The 22,565-nt window shown below is 42.7% G+C and overlaps 2 protein-coding genes across 3 annotated transcripts; one reads left to right on the top strand and one right to left on the bottom strand.

Moving 5' to 3' along the window:
• Positions 1-124: 124 nt before the first annotated feature.
• LOC115372905 (complement C1q-like protein 2) lies at positions 125-2,790 on the bottom strand. The gene is made up of 2 exons (XM_030071071.1): positions 1,932-2,790; positions 125-933 (listed from the first exon to the last, which is right to left on the bottom strand). The coding sequence occupies exons 1-2, from the start codon at positions 2,526-2,528 to the stop codon at positions 754-756; spliced, it is 777 nt and encodes a 258-aa protein (XP_029926931.1). The 5' UTR covers positions 2,529-2,790; the 3' UTR covers positions 125-753.
• Positions 2,791-10,630: 7,840 nt separating this feature from the next.
• On the top strand, positions 10,631-20,725 carry LOC115374245 (metalloreductase STEAP3-like). 2 transcript variants are annotated; one of them, XM_030073082.1, is made up of 6 exons: positions 10,631-10,695; positions 11,701-11,935; positions 13,071-13,337; positions 14,338-14,862; positions 15,943-16,101; positions 20,329-20,725. In XM_030073082.1, exons 1-6 carry the CDS (start codon positions 10,631-10,633, stop codon positions 20,605-20,607), a joined length of 1,530 nt encoding a protein of 509 aa, XP_029928942.1. In that variant the 3' UTR covers positions 20,608-20,725. The 2 variants fall into 2 exon arrangements, with proteins under 2 accessions (XP_029928942.1, XP_029928952.1); XM_030073092.1 differs by having other exon boundaries at positions 10,641-10,889.
• Positions 20,726-22,565: the final 1,840 nt, after the last annotated feature.

Raw genomic sequence — 22,565 nt, 5'->3', positions numbered from 1 at the left:
ATGAGGTAATCCCACCCATTATCAATTTATTTCCAGACATTTCTTGAATCAAGTGTCATCTTCTTGATCCTAGTGGGCTGATCTGCTTTATTCTGCCTTGTTTCATTTTTTTCTATACCTGCTCCCAGAAAAAAATCCTGAAATAAGTGAAACTGCATTGGAAACAGGTGGGGTTGTGTCATCCCACTGGCAGATTTTTTTTTCTCTTTGAAGGAAAACAAGGTTGTAAGACTCACAATCAGTCAAGTTGACTTGATAAGATGGAGATGTTTTGCATTGTAAAAATATTAGGCCCACTCAACCACCTAATAGCAGCCAGTGATAACACTGTAATAGCCTGAAGTCTTACTGACAGGCTAGGTAAGTCTTCCATAAGCATTTTAAAGCTGTGTTTACCTTAATCTCTTTGTAAGTCACAGGAACATAAATAATCTTGTGCAGCCATGGGCATTTAGTCAGTGGTAAGTCTGTGAGCTTTGGCATGCTCTAAAAGACCAGGAACATCAACAGACTAATATTCTGCAGTATCACCAGTATTAAGCTACAGCAACAACCTCCAATTGTTCAATCAAAGAGACTTCTGAGTATAAAAGTGTTTCACTGAACAAACAGAAAGTACAGTAGCAGATAAGCCTGGGGATTTTGGCACCTATCTCCAAAAGAAGAGACACACGAATTTGACTGTGTTCTGTGTTGGGAACAGTTTTCAGTGACAGTGTTTGTTATTATCCACACAGTCGGGGGGCGTGGTGTTTAGTCGGGATATAAGATGAAGCCGGAGAAGGTGCTGTATTTGTTATTGTTGCCTCCATGGGCCTTGCCGCCGTCCAGCTTGACGTAGATCTCGTCTCCAGAGTCCAGATGCAGCACGGCGCTGTTGCTGGCGTAGTCGTAGTTCTGGTCTGCATCTTGAGCGATGGCACTGGCTCGCACCTGCACACAGGAGGACAACCCTCCCCTTAAAGCAGAGCTTATATAGAATATTACATTACAGTAAAATAAAATAAATTCATCTGAACCTGGAAGCCAAAATGAAGTGTTTCAGAGTAGAATAGAGTAGAATAGTTCCATCTATGTCTGGAAGACAAAAGGCAACTTCAGCAGGTTTGTTCAATGATGCTGCATTAGAATAAATTCAAATAAATTTACCTAATATGATGAGTATGAAGCAGGTCAGTTTCAAGACACTATTTAAGAATGGAATAGAATAGAATAGAACAGAATAGAATAGAATAGGATTCATTTATACCTGAGAAGCAAAAGAAAGTGACAGTAGGTCAGTCCAATGATACAGTGTTAGAATAGAATAGAATAGCTTCATTTTTATTCAGGGACAATTCATCGATGTGAATTTCATCTACTATACTGTAAAAGACATAAAAGTTTTAAACGGGAACCCCATTCACACGTGAAACGCAGATCGGAGCAATACGCCGCTACAGAAAAAACCGTGCGTAAAACCTTATCCAAATAGGATTTACGCACAAGAAATGCTGTAAAACCGCTACGCAGAACGTGATGCTGCATGGCCAGAGGTAACGCAGGGGATACCTTGAAATGTTAAAAGCTCACATGAGGCATAGTGACAGATGCAGTTATGTAATTAATGCTGAAAAGAACAAAGCGGAATGGAATAAAGCCTAAAACATTGATGCGCTCGACTGATGCGTTTTCTGCAAAATATGTCAGTTTTAACAAGTCACTGAATAAGGCACTGAGCGTTCATTTTTCCCCTCAAACAAATAGGATTAAATAGCATTGCGCCGAGCGTATGGCACTTGTTTCCAGTGTAAATCGGGATTTTTCTGGAGTCATGCATTTTGTGACACTTCTATTGAAAACATTAGTCTACCTTTAAACAAGTTAAACTGCACCAACGTGCCACTATCCAGTCTCTTCCATGATTTTAATATCGTATGTTACCAGCCTACCTGTCCGTTTTTGCACAGGTCTGCCCACATGCTGGTCCCGTCGCCGCCCCGCATCAGCACATGGTACGTGAAGAAGTAGATCCCGGACACCAGGCAGGTGAACTTGCCGGTGCTGGGATCGTAGTTGTTCCCCAAGTTTGTGATCACGTCGTCAAACTTTAACACCTCATATCCCTCGTGTGGATTCTTCAAACCGACATAAAAGGCGATCCTGACGCTTCCGACCGAGGAGTTCACGCCATACGTTTCGCTGTTCTCGGCCCCGGTCCCCATCAACGCGGGGAAGGCTAGTTTTGGACCAGTGTCGCCGCGTTCACCCGGTGGCCCCCTCGGACCTGGAGGTCCCGGCTCTCCTGGGGGCCCCCTGGGTCCCGGTTTCCCTGGCCGACCAGGCTCTCCGCGACTCCCTTGCGCCATCGGTGGCGGCTGGGGGATGCCGTTCAGGTCCTGGATCACCTCCACAGTGGTCGTTGCTCCTGGTTTGGGGCTGTACGGGTCACAGACCATCCGACAGGTGCCCATCATCTCGTAGTAATGAGCCGAGCTTTCCGAGGTCAGCACTAACGGAATAACGATGGCCAGAGTCAGTAACACCATGGCGACGGCGGTCACCGCAGCGAACACCGTCCACTTCCTCCGTGCGATTCGGGGACCAACGGACGACACAAAGTCCGCCGAGCCGCTCCGTGAGGGGTCGTGACAGATGGAGGGAGGCGTTTTAGACACGACGGACAGAAGGAACGGAGCTGAAGTTAAGTACGCGTCCCTTGGTCCAGATGTTCAGCTGTGATGTCCAGCCCCGGGCAGCCGGTGGTGTTCACGGGCAGCGGCTGCGCGTCTTGGCTGCCTGGCTGGATGCTGGCTGGGTGCGCGCTGCCAGCTGCGTCAAGCTCTGCAGAGTAAACCAGGAGAGGACCGGAAGCTGTGATGACGATTGGGCTTTGATATAAGAGCATGATTTAAAAAAAACAAAACAAAAAAACCTAATTAAATATTTAAAGTCGCCTACCGCCATATATGCTCTTGTAATGATCAGTCAGCACCAAACATAACACTCAAACTGTGTTGAAACACCTAAAAATAAGGCAACACAAAAGAAAAAAAGAATAGAGTGAAAAGATATAAGATATAAAAACAAGGCTAAGAAGTAAATTAAAAGATTATACTGATTTTTACAAAGCCAGTCACCTCAGTCACCGTTTTTCAAAGTCAATCTCTCCAACTGCGCACTGTCTGGATTTTAAAGTCAGACTATGCAGTTTCATAGGGGAGGGTCTCCCACCCTGACATGATGAGTTGAAGAACGATGAATGTCACTCAGTTCTCAAAACATTGTAACTCAGAAATGCCTCAGGAGTTCAGGATAACTTTTTTGCTCCATCATAACCAAAAATATAAGGGCATTTCGCTCCATTATTCATGTTTATGAGAATATTTGACACAAAAACATTGGATTCAAGACAGACATTGAAAAGTGCTCCATTAATTCTAGGCGTTATTAGTCTCTGAGGAGATTTATTCTTCCTCAGTCTCATCTTTAACATCAGTAAACATCAGAGTGGTGTGCACACCTATTTCAAACTGCTTGGTCTACCTTTAAGACCTGCATGAAGAATGTGATCTATAAACCCTGGACTCATACTGTTTGAAGCTCAGTAAACAAAAAACTATTTCTCTTATGACTGTCTGTCATTTTTAGTTTTCTTGCGTATATTTTCCTGTAATACTTTTTTTTTTTTTTTTTTTATTATTATTATTATTATTACTTTTCTAACACGGCATGAAGTCGGAGCATGGATTTTGAAACGCTCGGCCGGAAACGCTTTGTTTTATTCTGATGCACTTGATGCTGTGGAGAGGATGGTGATGCGTAAAGTTCAAGGCGTGCAATGTGAATTGTAAGCGAAAACTAAAATGTTAAATAAATAAATAAATAAATCCAGCAGCATTCAACAATTAACATGCTCAGGATCCAGCCCCCATAAATAAATGAATTTGGCTACGAAATATTTAGACTACAAATAAAGCCATGCAGGCGTCCTGAATCATGTCAGCGGCTGCGTCTGTACGGAGGTCTGACATGCCAAAGAAGAGCAGCCTGATGAATTTTAACGTTTAGAGACGTTTCTGGGTGAGCGCCAGGCTGCACGCTGAAGCCTACATGCACCAAGATTACCATACAAGTTATTCATCCTTATTCCTCGGGAAGTGATGGTTTTAGTGGATCTGTTAATCCTCCCGTTGCAGAATTGGGGCTGAGATGTTCTCTGCAGACAGTTCCTGAAAATCTGACATTTTTCACTCAGCCGACGATGACAGCGACGCTCCTGTCACTGTAATTTGCTGAGATCATGCACACAACATAACAACATAAACAGCACGGAGTGAGCAGTGTCTATGGATATTCACATGCAAATCATTTCTAACTCAAGATAGTGCTTTTTCTCCAATTAGAACGAAGCGGCATTGCAAATAACAATGTCCGTTTTAATGAATGGTCTTTTTTTTTTGTAATTGTGACCGAACCCGCAGCTCCATGGCTGAAGCGCATAATTGACTCAAACACGACGGGTCTTTTCAAAGTCAGCCCAAATTGGCTGCGGGGCACACTCACTGTGCTGACGTGAAACGACCAACTTTCATTCACATCACGCACGCACGCGCGCACACATGCACGCTCACATAAAGGCATACGGACGGTAGAGGCAGATAGATAGATAGATAGATAGATAGATAGATAGATAGATAGATGTACTTTATTGATCCTAAATTGGGAAATTCTTGTGTTACAGCAGCAGGTTGTCCAGACATTGCACAGGAAATAGCCTACACCTATCAACACTCAACACAAATAAATAAAATGTTATCAATAAAAAGAGTATAAAAAAAAACCTTTGCATGCCCTAAAAGAGCAATAACAAAATAAAATATACTAAAATATACCAAAAAATATCTATAGACCCTTCACCTTTGAACTTTGCATAAACTAGGTGTACAATTAAATACATCTGCAAAATGTATCCAGGACAGAATTCATATCTATACAATAGATGTACACTCATAATGTATATTTTTTAAATATAATTTCTATGTGGCAGTCCCTGATGCCCAGTATTTGGTGGCAGAGACTTGGTTCAGCCTTAAGGAATACATTTTTCATAAAATATAATTTGACTTGTAAGTACAAATATCAATAAATAAATATTGATGCATAATTCAATACAAACTATATAAAGTGTGTACATGTGTTGTACATATCTATCTATATCTATATGTAGATTTATCTATGTATATGATATGCAATGAAGTAAGGTGGATGGATTAAATAGATACATAGAGGGTAGATAGACAGATGAATAAGGGCAGACTCAGCTGCAGAATATATGGGACATTTGAGGTATTATTGACATTTTGAGGGACTGAAGAAGTGGGCTAGGGATGTCTGACTGCTGTCAGCACCTTCAGCTCCAAGCTCCCCTGTCACACAGACATATTTGATCTCTTGTTTCAATAGGCAGGCAGCCATACGCCTTGAATCCCGATTCTCCACCAAATTAAAATTCTAGCGCTGTGCAGCGACGATCATTATGCTGTTCTATCCAAACTCCCCAGTTTTCACTTTGCTTTTCAGTGAAGACACTCTGCACTTGGCCCAACGTGTGGTTTATAGGAGCATATCGGCTTGAATAAGAGTGTTATTCACAGCTTTCATTGGCTATTTCCAAAGAGGGCATGCTTTTGAGAGGTTCAGTAAAGAGAGCCGCTGCTCATTGAAAAATAAAAGCTTCAATTGATTTTGTCCTCAAGCTCAAAAAAATTCCCCGAAGGACCTTGAATGCTTCAAAACCGTTGAGTTGGGAACTAAGCACCTGGAATTGGAGCGCAGGCCGCACATCCACAACAGAGGCTTTAGAGCTCAAGGTAAATGTGGAGAAATCTTCAGGGCTTAGCTGCAGCCCTGCTGGTCACACCGCCCCGGCACACCCTTTAGCAATTTCAACCGGTGCTCAGCTCAGCTTTAACCCCCCAGAACACGGGTCCTGCTGGGCTGCTCGTGTCTGAAGGTGAGAATTAGCACGAGGAGACATGAGAACTGGGGGGAAAAAAGGCTCAAATCAGACGGCTTCTACAGTCATGGAAAGAACTAGAAAAGTCATCCAGGTTGTTAAATCATGTATGAAGTGTGTCATGTGGGCTTATGTGTAAGATGACGCAGTGCATTTGGAATTGAGCTGAATAGCTGTGAAGGAATAATGGCTCAAATAACAAGTTGGTGATAAAGAAATGATCATATATATTATGGAATGGTGATGGATATGTAATGGAAATTCATGAAAATGTTTTGAAAAATTGTGTCACTTTGAGCTTTTGCTTTTATCTGCCACTCACTGAACTTGGTAATAATGTAATCTCTGTAAACAGAGTCTATACAGAGAGAGAGAGAGAAAGAATCTGTAGAGGGAGAAACAAGATTTTGGTATTGGAAGCATTCTGGTTTCCATTTCCGTTTCCGTTTGTTGTCCAAGTAGATTTATGAAGGAAGACAGTCCATGTGGAGAGGGAAGGAGGTGGAACGAATTGGCAGAAATGATATCTGGACCTAAAACACCTTCAAAAAGTATCAATGTTTGTGTATTGTGTAGAGAGAAGTTTGACCTTTTCTGGCTTGTTTCCGGCTACACCGGAAAACCGCAAAAATTGGCTGTTGCCCCTAGAGGCTAAATCGTCATCAGATAATTGCCAGTGGGTTTGAAGACTCTTAATAATGTAACAGTGAAGCAATCATCTTGAAAACTAAAGCTGCAACTAGACCTTGCTGCTACCCCGTGCTACACAGATGTGACCTTTACTTGGACTTGGTACAGTGAACTGGACCTTTAGGCCGTGGCGAGCCATGCACGAAACACTGTCCACATTATACACTGGAGCCAGCGTGCCCCGTGGTGCTGCCATACTCCTAATCACATTGCGTGTTAGTTGGGCTGCCATGGCATGCTGATTAAAAACACTCGGTCCATTGTTAAAGGGGCATTTCACTCAAAAATGAAAGGGTTGTCATTCAATAATCGTTCCTTTTGACCATACAACACACAAGGAGGTGACTAATGCATCTCTGTAGTGGCTTTCTCCAAAACAACAAAAGTCAATGGACTCTGCCATGTAGAGTTCCAAAAAAGTGACAACAAATTTCTCCATAAACACGTAGCATAAATCTTTACAGCAGTCTTTGATAGCCTTGTGCATCCCTGTTCTGCTGAGGGAGCTCTTGAGGTTTCTCTCTCAACGCAGAGTCACAACAAACTATTTTATTCTGATTTTTGCCATATTATGTATTATGATCTGTTACCAAGCTGTTGTAGTTTCATTCCCCAGTGTCGATATTTTCAGCATGGTTCGAGGAGTGTGCTTTCCCTGGATGCTGAATTCTCGCTAGTTTTCATCGAGCGGCACATGGACAAGTGGGGTTTGGGAGCACATTGGTATGAGCTGTTTGCTGCAGATTGCTGCAGATTTGCGCTAATTAACAGAGCAAATATGGATCCTTTACACTCAGGATGCGGTAGTTTGGCTTCAGGAGACTTGTCTCACACTGTCCAAGCTGCATGGAGTAATTTTGCTCGCATTTGTTGCCCTTTTTAGAGCTCGAGAAAGCGCCACCCATTGACTTCAATAGTCCCGGAGAAGGCTGTAACAAAGCTGCAGCAGCTCCCTGTGTGTTAAACTGGCAAAGACATTTCACCTGTGTTTCAGAAGAAAACATTCCTACACGGAGAAAAGATGCAAAGCTACAGGATGAATGTTATATTCTACTTCTAAGCTTTTTACCAAAAAGAATATATTCAGATGTAACTCCTTTGTAATTACCAACATTTTGATTAGTATCTGTAATTTAATCTTTTTTTTCTCAGTAACTGTAACACATTAAAAATACACATTTTGTGGTTTAATCACAGCAAACTCTTCATGCAGGTGAGTAGATAATAAAATTTTATTTTTCTGTGAACTCTTCCTGCTATCAAATGTTATATTGTTACTAGGAAAATATTAAATCTTGAAGACCTTTTGTGAGCAAGAAGCACCCTCCAAAATGATTATGCAGTAATCAATGACATTTAACGACCTCTATTATATCATAACAAGTGTAATACAACTTATTTCCTGCTCCTATGCCTCCAGTGTGGTTGGATTACAGTGGCCTGTAATTGACACAAACAAGAAGTCATGGTAAATTACCTGGATGAATCACTCTTAATTTCTGATAGGATTTGTGAAATTGATATTTATTCATAAGAAAGTGCTACAGATTATTTTAAGACTTTGTTTCGGATGTGGACGACCTCGAATGAACCGCACAACTCACAACGCAGCGATGGGAACTTGCAACATCAGCTCCCATCCCAACATATGACATTACTTCACCCTAATAGTGTATGAAGGGGACTGAGGACGCCTCGGTCCTTGGACGTCCAGAGACAAGGTGCCTCCCGGGATTTGACGCCGTGACACTGAGGCCCCGTCTCATGGGTGCAGATGCAGCGTTGCTAAACTCACTGTTTGACACTGACCTGCTTCTGTGCCACATATGTGCGTGATTCACTCAGGGGGGGTCGCAGAGGGAAACTCGGGCAACGTGTCACATGTAAGCCTCGTGGTACCCCGCCACCGCCGGCTGACTGTTTGTGACCGTAACCCCTGCTGAAATGTGGCCCTGCCAAAATTGAGGGGGAAGTTAAGAGGACAAAAAGGGAGAGGGGGGAGAATTTACTCATATTTCACACTCAAGGAGACATTAAGTTATCAATTAACATCATCATGATATGGGTAATTTATTTGCTCTACCAGCTAAAGGAATAATTAGTCCTAAAGTGTGTCACTAAAATGCAGTAAAGTGCAGGGGAGCTAGAATTTGCCACATGCCGGCTTTTTCTTTTTAACACTGTGTACCCCTAAATATACATATACATGCACACAAGGTATATAAATATATATATGTATATATGACAAAGAAAATGAATTTGATCCTTTAACTTTGAGGTTCCATGACAATAGCTGATCAGCCTCCTATGATTTCTTAATTTTTAACTTGCATCCATCACATGTTGGCCTTTTCATCACTTTCATCACAGCGTCGCTTCTTGTTCATCCCAATGAGAAGGTTTTTCAGAGCGTTTAAAGGAGTATACACCTCACTTTCTAACTTTTCGCCTCTTAAATCTTCAACAAGTTAACTGTCAGTGTGTGGTGAGTTGAGGTGTGGAGGTGTGGAAAACTGACTGAAGATGCTGCCCTGTGACTGGATGGTTCCAGGTTTGGACAAGATGCTGAATCCGGATCATCTCCAGGCACAAAAAACAAAACAAAACAGGAATTTCCCTCTTATTTATGAGTGGAGCATCAAAAAAAAAGTGAGCATGTTTTCAATAAAGAGTTCAGACTGTGTGTTTGTAGCCATGTGAAGGCCACAGTTGCCTTGCATACAGGTTGTGTGTCAGTTAAGCAGTTTTCCTCCAGGATCACTGAGCCTATTTTAAGAGAGAACCTCCAGCTTATCTGAAATCTGTTACAATGGATCATTTTCCGCCAACAGATGTTGAATTTCTGCAGATTTGACTTAACAAGATTAATGGGATCCAGAAAATGAGTCAACATGGCCACCGGCAGATCGCGGTAATCTCCACCTACAAATGAAAAAGCTGAAAATCAGATATGTAAATCGAGGATTGTGACTTTCAGCACTGTAAACAAACATGAGGCCAGGGCAGAGAGAGAGAGAGAGAGAGAGAGAGAGAGAGAGAGAGAGGCACGGAGGGATAGAGAGGAAGAGCAAGCGATGGAGCGTGTGTGAGAGAGGGCATGCATGTGCTTTTTTGTGTGTCTGGAGTCTCTCTCTGTGTGTGTGTGTGTGTGTGCATGCGAGTGTGTGTGTGTGTGTGCATGTGACACCGACGCAGTGCTGCAAGCCTGGGGGATTCAACCTTTTGCAAGTGGCAAAGGCAGACATGATGAAGTCATGTTGACAGTCCATGACCTGCGGGTCAGACATCTTTTTAACACAATTTTGCTTCTGCTTTTCCATTTCAATCCCAAGGCCAGGCTATCAAATAACCCGGCTCAGCGGCAGCATTTACGGAGGGAAATTAGTCATTTGGAGAAGAAGAAATAGCTCTCCTCACAGTGCAACATTAAGAGAATGAGTTCACATTTTGTTACTGTGGTGCATGTGAAAAATCCATGCATTTAAGAGTCTTTCTTTGGTGCGGTATTGCACATTGGCTTCATTTTATAGATCTCAGGAGGAGGATCAGCAAATTATAAGTTTTGACAAAATATTGCAAAACTTTCCACTTTATATCGCCTAAATTTCAAGTGCATCGGTTACTGGTGACTGATGATATTTTATTGTTTGGTCAGTGTGTTAAATTATCTGACCACCAGTTGTCACCAGTATCTTGCACAAATAGCTGATTTATTTATTTATTTATTTTATTTTATTTTATTTTATTTTATTTTATTTTATTTTATTTTTTTTATCAGTGGTTTCCAAACTGACTGCTGGATCACAATCATGTTTCAGCATCTTGACTCTACCCTGTCAGTGTTTGAAGCGTTAAAAGATAATGTTTTGTGTGACCAGCTCCTTTTTCTTGTGCTTTATCTTGCGCGCACACAGGGGGGCGGGGGTGAGGGCGGGGCCTCGGATGTGCGCGTCACCGCACCAGGAAGGAGCGCACGGGCGAAAGAGTCGCTGGATGGCAGGAACGAGGTCAGAGCGCAAGCGAAAGTAAACTAGTAAAAACTACCCCAACTTCTCTCCGACACAGGCGAAAATGCTTTAATATGAGCTTCTATTTCACCACACGAAGCGCTTTAATTTGCCTACGTCGCCCTGTGCGCTAAGTTAACCAACTTTCTCAAGAGATAAAGTTTCCACGAGTTCAGCCAAGGACAACAAGGAAGGTGGGTGGTCGCGCAGAAATGGGACGTTTAATGGAGGGCACGTTCACACCAGACTGTATTTACAATTCTTGTTTTTCTTTAATATTGCATTGCTTATGATAAACTCAACCGGGACAACATAACTTAATGCATTTTATGAATGGCCGCAGTCACGTGGTAAATTCGGCGTGCAGCATTATAACATTTGTTGATTGACTAAGCAGCTCTGAAATCAATAAAATCAACTTTTTATGTGTTGATTCGTTATCGCCCGGTAGATGAAAACGGCGCGAACAGCAGTCAAAATACCTCAAATTAGTGTTATTTAAATAAACGCCGCCTTATGTAAATTATGCCGAAGTACAGGATGGCTTATAATGAGTTGTCATGTGCTGCATTGGTTAGACAAGAAAGACAAGTAATCTATAATTAGCTGTAACTAAGAAGCAGTGCAGTTTTTGTAATGGACGTTGGGCTGTATTAGGTAGGTCCTTGGCTCACAGTGTGCATGGAAATGGTGGCAAAACTTGGTGACAAGTAACTATAAAGTCAGGTGTAGGAATGTATATAGGCAGCTAGGTAGTTCATTCATGTGTTTATGTAAGCTCTTACTGGACTGTCACTCATTTATGACATGCTGAGCTTAACTTATCTAGGTCATCTCAGTAGAGACACAGAGCTAATGGGCATCCCAGTTTTGTTTCTTAAAATGGAGCTTCCAAAGTGCCCACAAAAAAAGTCTTTCTACGAGGACCAAAGTAACGTGTGGATCATCGAAGAAATGTGGATGCAAATAAATGTAAGTGTTTCTGGTCTGCTGTACATTTGGTAGTGTCATGCCTCACGGGGAGATGAAGAGGCCTCTGATTGAAGGTGGAGGAGGAGGAGGGGCTTCAAGACATCTGGAAGCTTCCATGTCTGACGCCGACTGTCCCGTGGTGGGCATCCTGGGCACGGGCGACTTCTCCCGCTCGCTGGCCAGGAGGCTGGTGGCCTCGGGGTACCAGGTGGTGGTGGGGAGCCGGACCCCCAAACGCTCTGTGGCGTTGTTCCCCGAAGAGGCTGAGGTGAGACACACCAGTACACATGGTCTGCAGTCAAACACTCACAATGCAGTGGGTGATCCCCCTCCCATGTGATAATTATGGTTTTACTTTGACTTATGCCCTAAGGAGCAGTAACTGTACACATTCAACCTGCTTTCCCTGTCAACATTAGTTGCTCTTATTGGATAGAAAATCCCAGAGATAATTGCCGCTTGTGGCGTGGTAACAGCTTGAACGTGTTAATTGCTGTCATTTTACTGTAAACGTCAATTACGGCATTGCCATCCATATGCAGCTTAATGTTTTCAGAGGCAACGGCATGACCAATAACGTTCTCATTACAAAGTCATAACAGAGCCGCAGTGTATCAAAATGTTTGTCTTAGGCATTGTAAAGCACATGATTTTTCAGAAGCGATTGGCGGAAAAATTGTATATTCTCGAATTAGCTTATAATAACTGGCAGCGCACTTAAAGGCAGACTTTGTAGTTTCAAATTAGTGTGCACACCACTTTGTTTACTAGTGTTAAGGATGAGGCTGAGAGGATAAAACCCCTCAGGCTCATGCCAAGACTGATAACCCATAGAATTAATGTTCCACTTTTACATGCCTGTCTTCATTTTTTGATTTTTTTGATGCCAAATGTTCACAAAAACACAAACAATGGAGCACAATGCTTTTTTTGTTTTGGGTTATGACGGGGGTAAAAAGTTGTCCTGAACTCCTGAGGCATTTCTGATTTGTATTCCTCAGAGGATGGTGTGACATTCATCCTTCTTTACCACATCATAACAAGGCTGGGTGCCCTACTGCCCATCCCCTTTGAAACTGCACAGCCTGCCTTTAAAGAGCTACTAATCAGAATAAAGTATCAGTATGTGTTTGGACAATGCTTCAGCCTCAAGTGATATGCATACCAGACAAAATAAATACATGCTAAACACATTGAGATCTCATTATAATGAGCGCTTTACAAAATCTGCACAACTTGTAGTTAAAGTAGGGGCTGAATACTTCATGGTGTAGCTGTATAATAAATGACATGATGCTACGTTGCGCGTAATTTAATATTTAGTGATATTTATCAGACCATTACAGTGTATTTGTGCCATTAATGTGTGTATGTCACTATAATCCACTCAATGTGAATGCCAGGTGACGTCCCAGATGGAGGCAGCGAACCAGGCAGACGTGGTCTTTGTCGCCGTGTACCCCGAGCACTACTCCACCCTGGTGGAGCTGAGGCAGGCGCTGGCCGGGAAGATCCTGGTGGACGTCAGCAACGGCATGCACGTCAAACAGGAGGGGCCGTCGCACGCCCAGCAGCTGGCCGAGCAGTTTCCAGAGAGTTGTGTGGTCAAAGGGTTTAACACCGTGTCGGCCTGGACGCTGCAGACGGGAGCGCGGGATGGAAGCAGGCAGGTGGGATATCATGTCATCACACCATGTCTCTATGCAGTTTCACACATCAGGTTGTGACTGAACTAGAAGGGAGGTTATTTATTTATTTATTTAGGTTTAAGAATTTGTGGTTTTCAGTTGGCATGTTACACAGAATTTAATTAAGATTATTTGGCATATATCATGGAAATACCCTGTGCATAGACGTGTGCAGTGAAGCAGAAGGGTGAGGAAGTAGCCAGACATGGTTCATCTAAGTCAAGAGTACAATCTCTTGCTCAAGGACATTTTCACAAAAAAAAAAAATAAATAAATAAATAAAAAATAAAAAAAGGAGTGTTGCAGGGACTGAACTGTGAGGTCCGCCATTTGTTCCTGTGCTGCTGGCCAGAGCACAGTGTACTGAAGGTGGGCCAAGTTCACCTTAAATTGCACGCATCACCTGCTCTCTCCCAGAGCTTTTGAGCCCCGGCTGCACTCTGAGACCACAGCGGCGTGTGCCAGCACCTCTGCGGCACTTTGTTGGTTTGGTTGCCATCTCATCTCAGTGCTCCTGTTACATTTTGTGTAGTTAAAGTCACAAAAACCCAGACATTACTACTAAGGCTGCAGCGAAGGATTATTTTGCATCATTTATAACTGCTTTTCAAAGTTTCTAATTAATACAAATTGTGACATTAAACCAATCAATTAATCATTTCAGCCCTTCTGGAAGTGCAGAGATACTTCTGATTATAAGGCAAATAAGCTAGAGAAAGTGCAGACTAGCATAGAACCTGCATCTGTCTTATCCATTATTTTGGTACAACAGCAGTAAATCAAAGGGAGGAAGGTGGGGAGGGAAATATGCAGAGAAGGCAAACTAGTCAAGACTTAATATTGACTTTTCTTTCTGTTCTGTTTGTTTTCTCTGCAAGGAAAGGGAGAAAGAGGTGGAAAGATGAAATGACAGAAGGCCTTCTTAGGGAGAGGGAGGAAGTTTTGTGAATTCCCTCATCATATTCTCATCTGTCTTATGCAGGTGTTGCTGTGCAGCGACAGTAGCAAGGCCAAGAGCCTGGTCATGCAGCTGTGCCGCAGCATGGGCTTCATCTCCGTGGACATGGGCCCCCTCTCCGCCTCCGTGGAAGTTGAAAATCTCCCGCTCTACCTCTTCCCGTCCTGGCGGGTGCCCATCATCGCGACACTGGCCCTGTTCCTCTTCTTCTACCTGTACAACTTCACCCGCGACGTCCTCCACCCCTTCGTCAAGTCGGGGAAGAGTGTTTTCTACAAAATGCCCATCGACACGGTCAACGTCACCCTGCCGTCGGTGTCCTTGGTGTTGTTGGCGCTGGTCTACATGCCCGGTGTGTACGCCGCTTTCCTCCAGCTGATGTGGGGGACCAAGTACAATCGCTTCTCCGACTGGCTGGACCGCTGGCTGACCAGGAGGAAGCAGTTGGGGCTGTGCAGCTTCCTGTGCGCACTGCTGCACGCCATCTACAGCCTGTGTCTTCCCATGAGGAAGTCGGCCCGCTACGACATTTATGCCGCCGCTAAAAAGGTGAGAGACTGAAGTAGAGGAGATTTTAGTCTCTCTACCTGACTGCCACATGCAAAATTGAGAGGTGATTTGATTTACATTTTTTAAAAAGTGGAAATTCAGTACAATCTATGTGCGTACGCTTGAAAATTGTTTATTCTGAATTCCACAGCAAGATTTTGAGAAATAAGTATGTGACCGAGTAGTGCAGATTCATCGTTCAAGTTAAATTTTCACAGTAATAGATTCACGTTGTGCAGAATCGAGCTGTGTACCGGCAAGGACCTCGTGATACAAGACATATCACATATGCACAGGTCAGGGTTCGATTGGGATCAGAGTACACTGCCGTATCTACTAGTGCAAAAACAGCTGAAAATACAAGCTACTGCAAAACACCTGAGCAGACAACACATGTAATTTATTGTAATATGGCAGACTGACTCAAAACAATTGCTTTCCAGTTTATTAAAACAAAATGAGCACAATGCACTTACTAAACACTGTGCACTAAAATATCATAACACCACATGAAATTGAAGCACATAAGCAATACAAATCAATACAAGTGGCAACAGAATTGTGAAATATATATATTGTGTTGATATTCTTATTTTTGTGCAGCTATATTAAAGAAGAGACATTTTGCAAAAAAAAAAAAAGATTTCCCCAACAATCGCAATATGGTTGGAAAAAAAAAAAAAGTGTCTGATTTAACCACAGCACAGCACAGCATAGGCATACAGCGGTATTTTTGGGGGCTTCTGCTGCATCGGTCGCAAATGTTTGCAGGGAGATGCCAGTGCCAGGAACTGTGTGGCTGCACAGAAAAATCAGGTGGCCATTGTTATGCTTTAATCAGCGCATTTGTCCACCAGCCAGGACAAACAGAGAAACTACCGGCTGAGTTTCTACAAAACTTGATTGTTGCCTTCTGTCACTCAACATAGCCGATCTGCTAGAGACACACGGATGATGTTGGTGTTTAATTTCTTGCCACTTAATGGCTGGAGTGATGTTAGTGTATACCAATAATTATCTCCTGATCTGACGCCTGTCTCTCTCTCTCTCTCTCTCTCTCTCTGTGTTTCACAAATCAAGGGTGGGCCGGAGACTGAGTGGAATGATGAGAAGGTGTGGAGGATGGAGCTGTACGTCTCTGTTGGCATCATGGCCCTCGGGCTGCTCTCTCTGCTCGCCGTGGCCTCGCTGCCCTCTGTGAGCAACAACCTCAACTGGAGGGAGTTCAGCTTCATACAGGTAATTACAGCGAGACCGAAACTACAGTCTTCAGTCAGTCATCGGCAAGAATATGAACTAACTTTGCAGGGGAACTTTCCAAGTGAGTGCAGCGATAATTCAGAATTTTTGAACGCGTGAGGGATTTTATGACCCAGAAATAATATAAGGTGTTGTCACTGAGCTACACTGCAAAAATGCAAAATCTTACCAAGATTATTTCTTATTTCAAGTCAAAAATGTCTTATTTCTAGTCAAAATATCTCATTACACTTAAAATAAGACATGATCACCTCAGAAGTAAATTGTTTTTAGACAATTTTCACTTGTTTCAAGTGAAAATTCACTTAAAACAAGTGAAAATTTGCTTGTTTCATTGGCAAAATTTGCCAGTGGAAAAAGTGAAAATTCACTTGAAATAAGTGAAAATTAGCTAGAAACAAGAAACAAATTTTGCCAATGAAACAAGCAAATTTTCACTTGAAACAAGAGACAATTGTCTAAAAACAAGTTACTTCTGAGGTGATCATGTCTTATTTTAAGTGTAATGAGATATTTTGACTAGTAATAAGACATTTTTGACTTGAAATAAGACAAATAATCTTGGTAAGATTTTGAGTTTTTGCAGTGTAGATGTCTTGGTGGAGGCGGTTAAGAAGTTCAGCTGTTATCGGCGAGTCCAGCTTTCTGTGGACAGAGCGCCGCTGGCTGCTGTTTACAAGACACTTTTGCTTTCAAATTTCGCTTAGCCTCTTCCTCTGCTCACATTTCCCTGCGTTGACCGTGCCTGACACTCGAAATTCATTTGAGCAAATAGGACAAATCTGCAGGGTCTCAGTCCTCTGATGCAGCCCCAACCGGCGATTTAGGTTGTATTTTTACATCAAAATCCTACCTGCCGCTGCTTGAAAGGATTGTTCTCCTTGAAAGACCCTGTTCTCACACATCTTATGTCAGATAGGTTTGTTTTGCGCTCTCAGGGGTAGGTAAGCAGAAGGCAGGTGGGTTTGCTCTCCACCACATCCCTGGACAGAGCAAAAGACAGAAAATATACACAGACAAAAGGGCCATCAGCCTGTCACAGTGCCAGATGTGGGACACAAACACATGAGTGGCAGACAGAAAGACACAGACAGACAGGCATCTGACTGACGGACTGATAGGTAGACAGATGCAAGCTATTTCAAATATTTGTCTATACAGGCATGCAGTTGCACACACACACACACACACACACACATACTCCCGACTTCAAGTGTTTGCACTCCTGCAGCTGCCCCAGATTTGGCATCAGACTCGGGCAGTGACAAAGCCATCAGGAGTGTTTGAGTGACTCACTTGGCCCACACACACACACACACACACACACACACACAAATGAATCAGTGTTGCACCTCACAGAAACACAACTTCTCTCCTCTTCCCTCCTTGATTTTCCCGTCCTGGCCTCCCATTCTCCAGGATTTGCCGTCTGCCCGCGCCACATTCCCCCCCCCCCCCCCCCCCCCCCCCCCCCCCCCCCACTTCCCTTTCATCTTCCCGTTAAACTAATCCGGTGGCAGCCAGATTAGTCATGTGTCGCAAGCCGGCGTGATAAAAGGCAAGTTTCTGCCCAGCTTATCCAGACATGCTGCCCACAGCTGGAGGCGAGTGTGTTTGTGTGTCTGAGTGCAGCGTATACAGAATGTGTCAGCGGCAGGATGTGTGCACATATGTGATGCACCTGTTTTTTTGTGTGTGTGTGTGTGTGAGTGAGAGGCTACTTGGTGTCATGTCGTGTGTGTTGACGCATCGTTTTCCATCATGATCACCATCCATCACACTCTAAACCTGCAGCCACTGGAGGCGAAAATTTTGTCCACTTGGATTTCTGCCCCGTTTTGAAGTGGCTGAAACGAGGGATCAGAGGCCCTAAAACTCTTAAAACATGGAAAATGCGACTGTTTTTTTTTTTTTTTTTTCCTTTTTGCCTGTGGCACCTCTAAGCTCCGTCTTCATTGGTGTCATCAACTAATTTAAACTTTTCCAAACCAGCCTTAGAAACTACATTTCGCTGTGTTCTCGCTCATGTGCTAGTGAAAGGAATCCAGATTATTACATCCTATTGTGCAGCTCAGATAAAACATATCATTTTGAGTCTTTTAATCTAGACATAAACAAGAGGTGATCATCGTTGAACAGCATGTCATTAGCTAGTTAACTTTTTGATGGCATATAAATTAGAAAAGACTGCATAACTATGAATTAAATCGGCTTTACGAAATATGAATACCAGCTAATAAGACAACATTGCATCTGTCATCTTCTTGGCAAATAAAAGCCTCTAGTATCAGACTTTTGCATATGCAAGGGATGATTCATGATGATGTATGCTTTACACAGTTTGAACGCATGTCGTGGAGATGAGAAGCGGATGTTGGTTGCCTCCACGGAGTGAATTAATGCTCTTCAGTGCGCACCTTATCATGCATTAACCCACGTATGCCATGGTCACTTGCCAGAATTTAAAATAACAGCATTCACTTATTTTCGACACAAAAACAATGAGTCAGTTGATTTCGGCGTGCAGCTTTTAATAGTAACTGGGCTTCGCTCTTACACAGGTTGCTTCAGACCTTTGTGGCCTTTGTACATGGCAAATAAAGGTCATTCAGAAACAGAATTACATGGTAATTACATGGCAGGGCTCACACACACACAGGGAACCAGGCATACAGTAGATAGCAGACTGTACCTGTGCTCATTATAGCAATCGTATAGTAACTTTATAGGGTACAGTGGACGTTTTAAAAGATTTTAAAGTACAAATGCAGCCCAAGCCGGTTAGATGCACCATAAAACCTGGCATGGATAAGTAAATCAGAAAAGGATTACATTATTTTCTTGTTTTTTTTAAAAAAATGTTTATTGTTTGATATTGTGAGTGTGTGTTTATTTAGTTTGCAGTTTTTGTTGCAATTCTACACTCCATACATTCTGCTATTGGAGGGCTCGCTGCTTTCCACCATGATGACGAGGCCACCTAGTGGTTCTGCTGTGCTCTTGTTGAATCTGCAAGCAGGGCCTCTTCTATTATCTTCTGTTACCCTCTGAATGGTATGAAATTTTTAAAATGGTCAGTGTTCCCTATTAATGATTAAAAGGCACGGTGGCGAAAAGTCACCGTTCTTTTGAAGTGGTCATAATGATGACCAGCTCGGCGCGCTTAGTCCTCGGTTAACTAGGAGAGAGGAGGCTATTTTTAACCTCCTGCCCACCACACGGCTCAACCTTGGGAAGTTTTCGTAATTAGAGAGCCCTGGAGGTATGTGACATACACCCAGACACATACACACTAGTGCGGCTCATTCAGGACACAAGTGTTAGGTCAGTGTGTTTCCTCAGGGTCTTCAGTAGCCTGTAACAGAACGAGCTAATGTACTGCACTGGCCTGACTCCCATGGACTGAAGGGAAGTCACTTTTAAAGAGCTTCACTGCACTGTGAGGGAGCCATGAGGTATAGCTAAAAGATGGGGACTTCAGGTTACCAAGCCTAGCCTTTTAACCTCAGTAAATCATTGCTATGTTAATTTTAAGACATGATTTCCTTTTAAAATGAGACCATCACCAAGAGGATTTGCAGCCTCTACACTGCTTTTTATATTGTGCGTTTATGGAACAAAACAGGAACTGTTTCCATTTCTTAGGTAATACACAAATTTATTAGAGTCCTACAATTCTAAATACACAATTTATATATTACATGCGACATGCATCTGCAGTAAGGGATTTCAGAACCTGTTAACAATCCTAAAGCTAACCTGAGACTTTTGTACCCCTCATTATATAAATCAATACCAAGTCACAAGGCCCAGACATTTTGCGGTTTCTGCCTCTTTTCCCTCTTGGTTGTCAAAGTCCGGCCCCACCCACTTTACCTCCACAACTCAAATTTCAGACCAGTTTGTGCCTCTGTCACTCCAGTCAGCACTGCGATGACAGAAAAAGATCATTCAAAGCAGCTGAGCCACATTTTCAAACGGGATTTTAGAGAAAAAATAATCCCAGTAATCCAGCAGGAGGCTTGTGATAGCAAAATGTATCCCTCATTTCCATCCCAAAAATGCATTTTTTCACCCTAACTTTTGATTTTGTACAACCAAGCTGGAGTGAACGTGGAAGCGCGATTAGTCCTAGGTTAAGGTTGTAGTAGGTGAATATTTTTTTTTGTTTGTTTGTTTGTTTTAAAAACTCTTTCCCTCCTGCAGTCCAGACTGGGTTACTCTGCCCTGATCATGGCCACGCTCCACACTCTCATCTTCGGCTGGAACCGTGCCTTCGTCGCGGACCAGTACCGCTTCCTCCTGCCTCCCACCTTCATGCTGGTCCTGGTCCTCCCGTGCGTCGTCCTGCTGGGCCGCCTGGCTCTGACGGTGCCCTGCGTGGCCCAGCGGCTCAGACGCATCCGCCGCGGCTGGGAGAAGGGCCGGCACATCCGCTTCACCCTGCCCGGGGACCAGTCACTAGAGGACATCACCAACGTTTGACAAACAAGCTGGAACTGAAATCTTGTTTGAGTCCAGATAAAAAAAAAAAAAACGGACAAAACAGAGCTCTTTATGTTTGCTCTCGTTAATACAAACTCTTCTCACACACAGATTATAACTGAGTATTATAAACTTGGATTGTGTGAATGAGTTTTTTAAGAAATTCGCTGCAGCAAGAATATTTTTTTTCCTCTGTTTAGAGATATCTAAGTACTGGTCCTCAATCCTCCTGCACTATGCATTATCACTAATCAGAAATTTAGGTAGTGCTTATGCCTTTCTTATTTAATTTATTTTTATCTGCTGCTGCTTTCTTTTTAACTTTAATTGAGCTCTAACGTTCTGGCTTAATTTATGCACAATCCTGGCTTAGTTAATATGCATTTTATACCAAAACTCGGTTTACAGTCAGTGTTGAACATGTGGTTTGCGATGAGCCTATGACTGGTACACAGAGTCATCAGGAATTTGTGAGGCATTATAAGCACTTAGATATTCATATGATTGTAATCTCTGAATTGTGTTGCATGAATTTAAAATCCCTTTTTTAAATTCTGGTTATCTGAAGTGCACTTGGCTCTCCTGTTGGCCCAGAGCATGTTTTTCCATATCATTTAGACGTGTTTCCTTTATGCTTGGGCTCTTTTATTCCTCAGCTGGCCTCTGTTGCACCTCTGTTGTCTGTTTCATCTGTGAAAAAATATATTCATCCAGCTTTTTCCATGTGCAAGTATAGATCAGGATCTGCTGCAAAATCAGGTTTCAAGCCGGTTTTATGCACGCAGCTTTATTTGCCCTGTGTTTTAGACGGGAGTACAGTGCTTTCACATCACTTTGTGCAGCTGTAATCTTATTTTCTTGTTCCCATGTCGAACTCCTACAAATATAAATGCACTATCATTCGTTCAGGCTGCTGACTGGGGCATTGTGCCAAATGAAAATCCAAAGTCTGCATCATTGCTGTTGCCACACCCAAACTGCCATGGGTTGGCTCCTTTTGTAGTGTAGTCTACTGTGGGTAACTTAAGTATTATTATTATTATTATTATTTTTGGTTTCTACTGATTTCTAATGCTGATAAGGTGGTGCCTGACATGTTGAAATTTCTGAAAATACTTAAGTTCACTGTTTATCGCTTCGATTCATGTGTCCGAACAATGTGCAGAAAACCAGACTATTCAAACACTGCAGACTCTGTTCTTTTAAAGAAATGTTTATGAAAATGTCTAGAATACAAAGTGTTCTGTACAACTCACCCCTGTCGTGGCTGTGTGTCATTTTGATAGTTTAGCATTAAGAATGTCCTCAAATTAAATTTTTAGGTGTGGGTGCACTGAGGCTTGGGCGATGGGGCCGTCAAAATGTGAGGTCATCATTTCAGGTCTGATCACTTTGAATTTTTAAGTGAATCAAAAGCTGGATTCATGCATAAAGAGCAGTACATGTTATTTCATATCATATTTTTTAAGTCAAACAACTTCTTTGTCATACACAGTGAGAAAACATGAGATTTTCACTGACTCAGTTCATTGACTGTGCAGATGCTGCCATCTTGTGGTAGGAAATAAGACTGCAGCACATTTGCACTGGTGAAAGCGCCTCTGTTTTGACTCGGCACGTTTCCTCGCCGCCCTGAGAAGGGAATTTGGGTGTGAACAGCACTGCTGGATGTCGGCCAAGTGTGCCACAGGTTTGTCACATTCCAGACTTTTTTGTCTCTCCTGTATGTCTTTTGTGTGATTCTTTTTCACAGTAAAATGATAAAGATTTGGTAGGTATGTACAGAGAAACACATATGACTTTTGATCTCTGACATATCTGTGACAGGGGCTCATTTTTTTTTTTTTTACACATAAATCAGCTGTCAATCCTGCATGTGTGGCTTGAATTCTTTCTTTTTTAGTGTTACTTGCCCATCCCATGCAGGTCGCCTGATTGGCATCATTGTGGAATGTAAG

This window comes from Myripristis murdjan, chromosome 2 (assembly GCF_902150065.1).
Source record: "Myripristis murdjan chromosome 2, fMyrMur1.1, whole genome shotgun sequence".
Classification (NCBI taxonomy): domain Eukaryota; kingdom Metazoa; phylum Chordata; class Actinopteri; order Holocentriformes; family Holocentridae; genus Myripristis; species Myripristis murdjan.
The sequence above is the reverse complement of the archived record's forward strand: the minus strand, read 5'-3'. Positions and strand labels throughout refer to the sequence as shown.

Excerpts from the sequence above, each read along its gene's own strand:
- LOC115372905 (XM_030071071.1), bottom strand. The coding sequence starts at position 2,528 with ATGGTGTTACTGACTCTGGCCATCGTTATTCCGTTAGTGCTGACCTCG. Across the intron at positions 934-1,931 it reads ACCTGTGCAAAAACGGACAG|GTGCGAGCCAGTGCCATCGC; the intron begins GTAGGCTGGTAA and ends TCCTGTGTGCAG.
- LOC115374245 (XM_030073082.1), top strand. The coding sequence starts at position 10,631 with ATGTGCGCGTCACCGCACCAGGAAGGAGCGCACGGGCGAAAGAGTCGC. Across the intron at positions 11,936-13,070 it reads TGTTCCCCGAAGAGGCTGAG|GTGACGTCCCAGATGGAGGC; the intron begins GTGAGACACACC and ends TGTGAATGCCAG. Across the intron at positions 13,338-14,337 it reads CGCGGGATGGAAGCAGGCAG|GTGTTGCTGTGCAGCGACAG; the intron begins GTGGGATATCAT and ends TGTCTTATGCAG.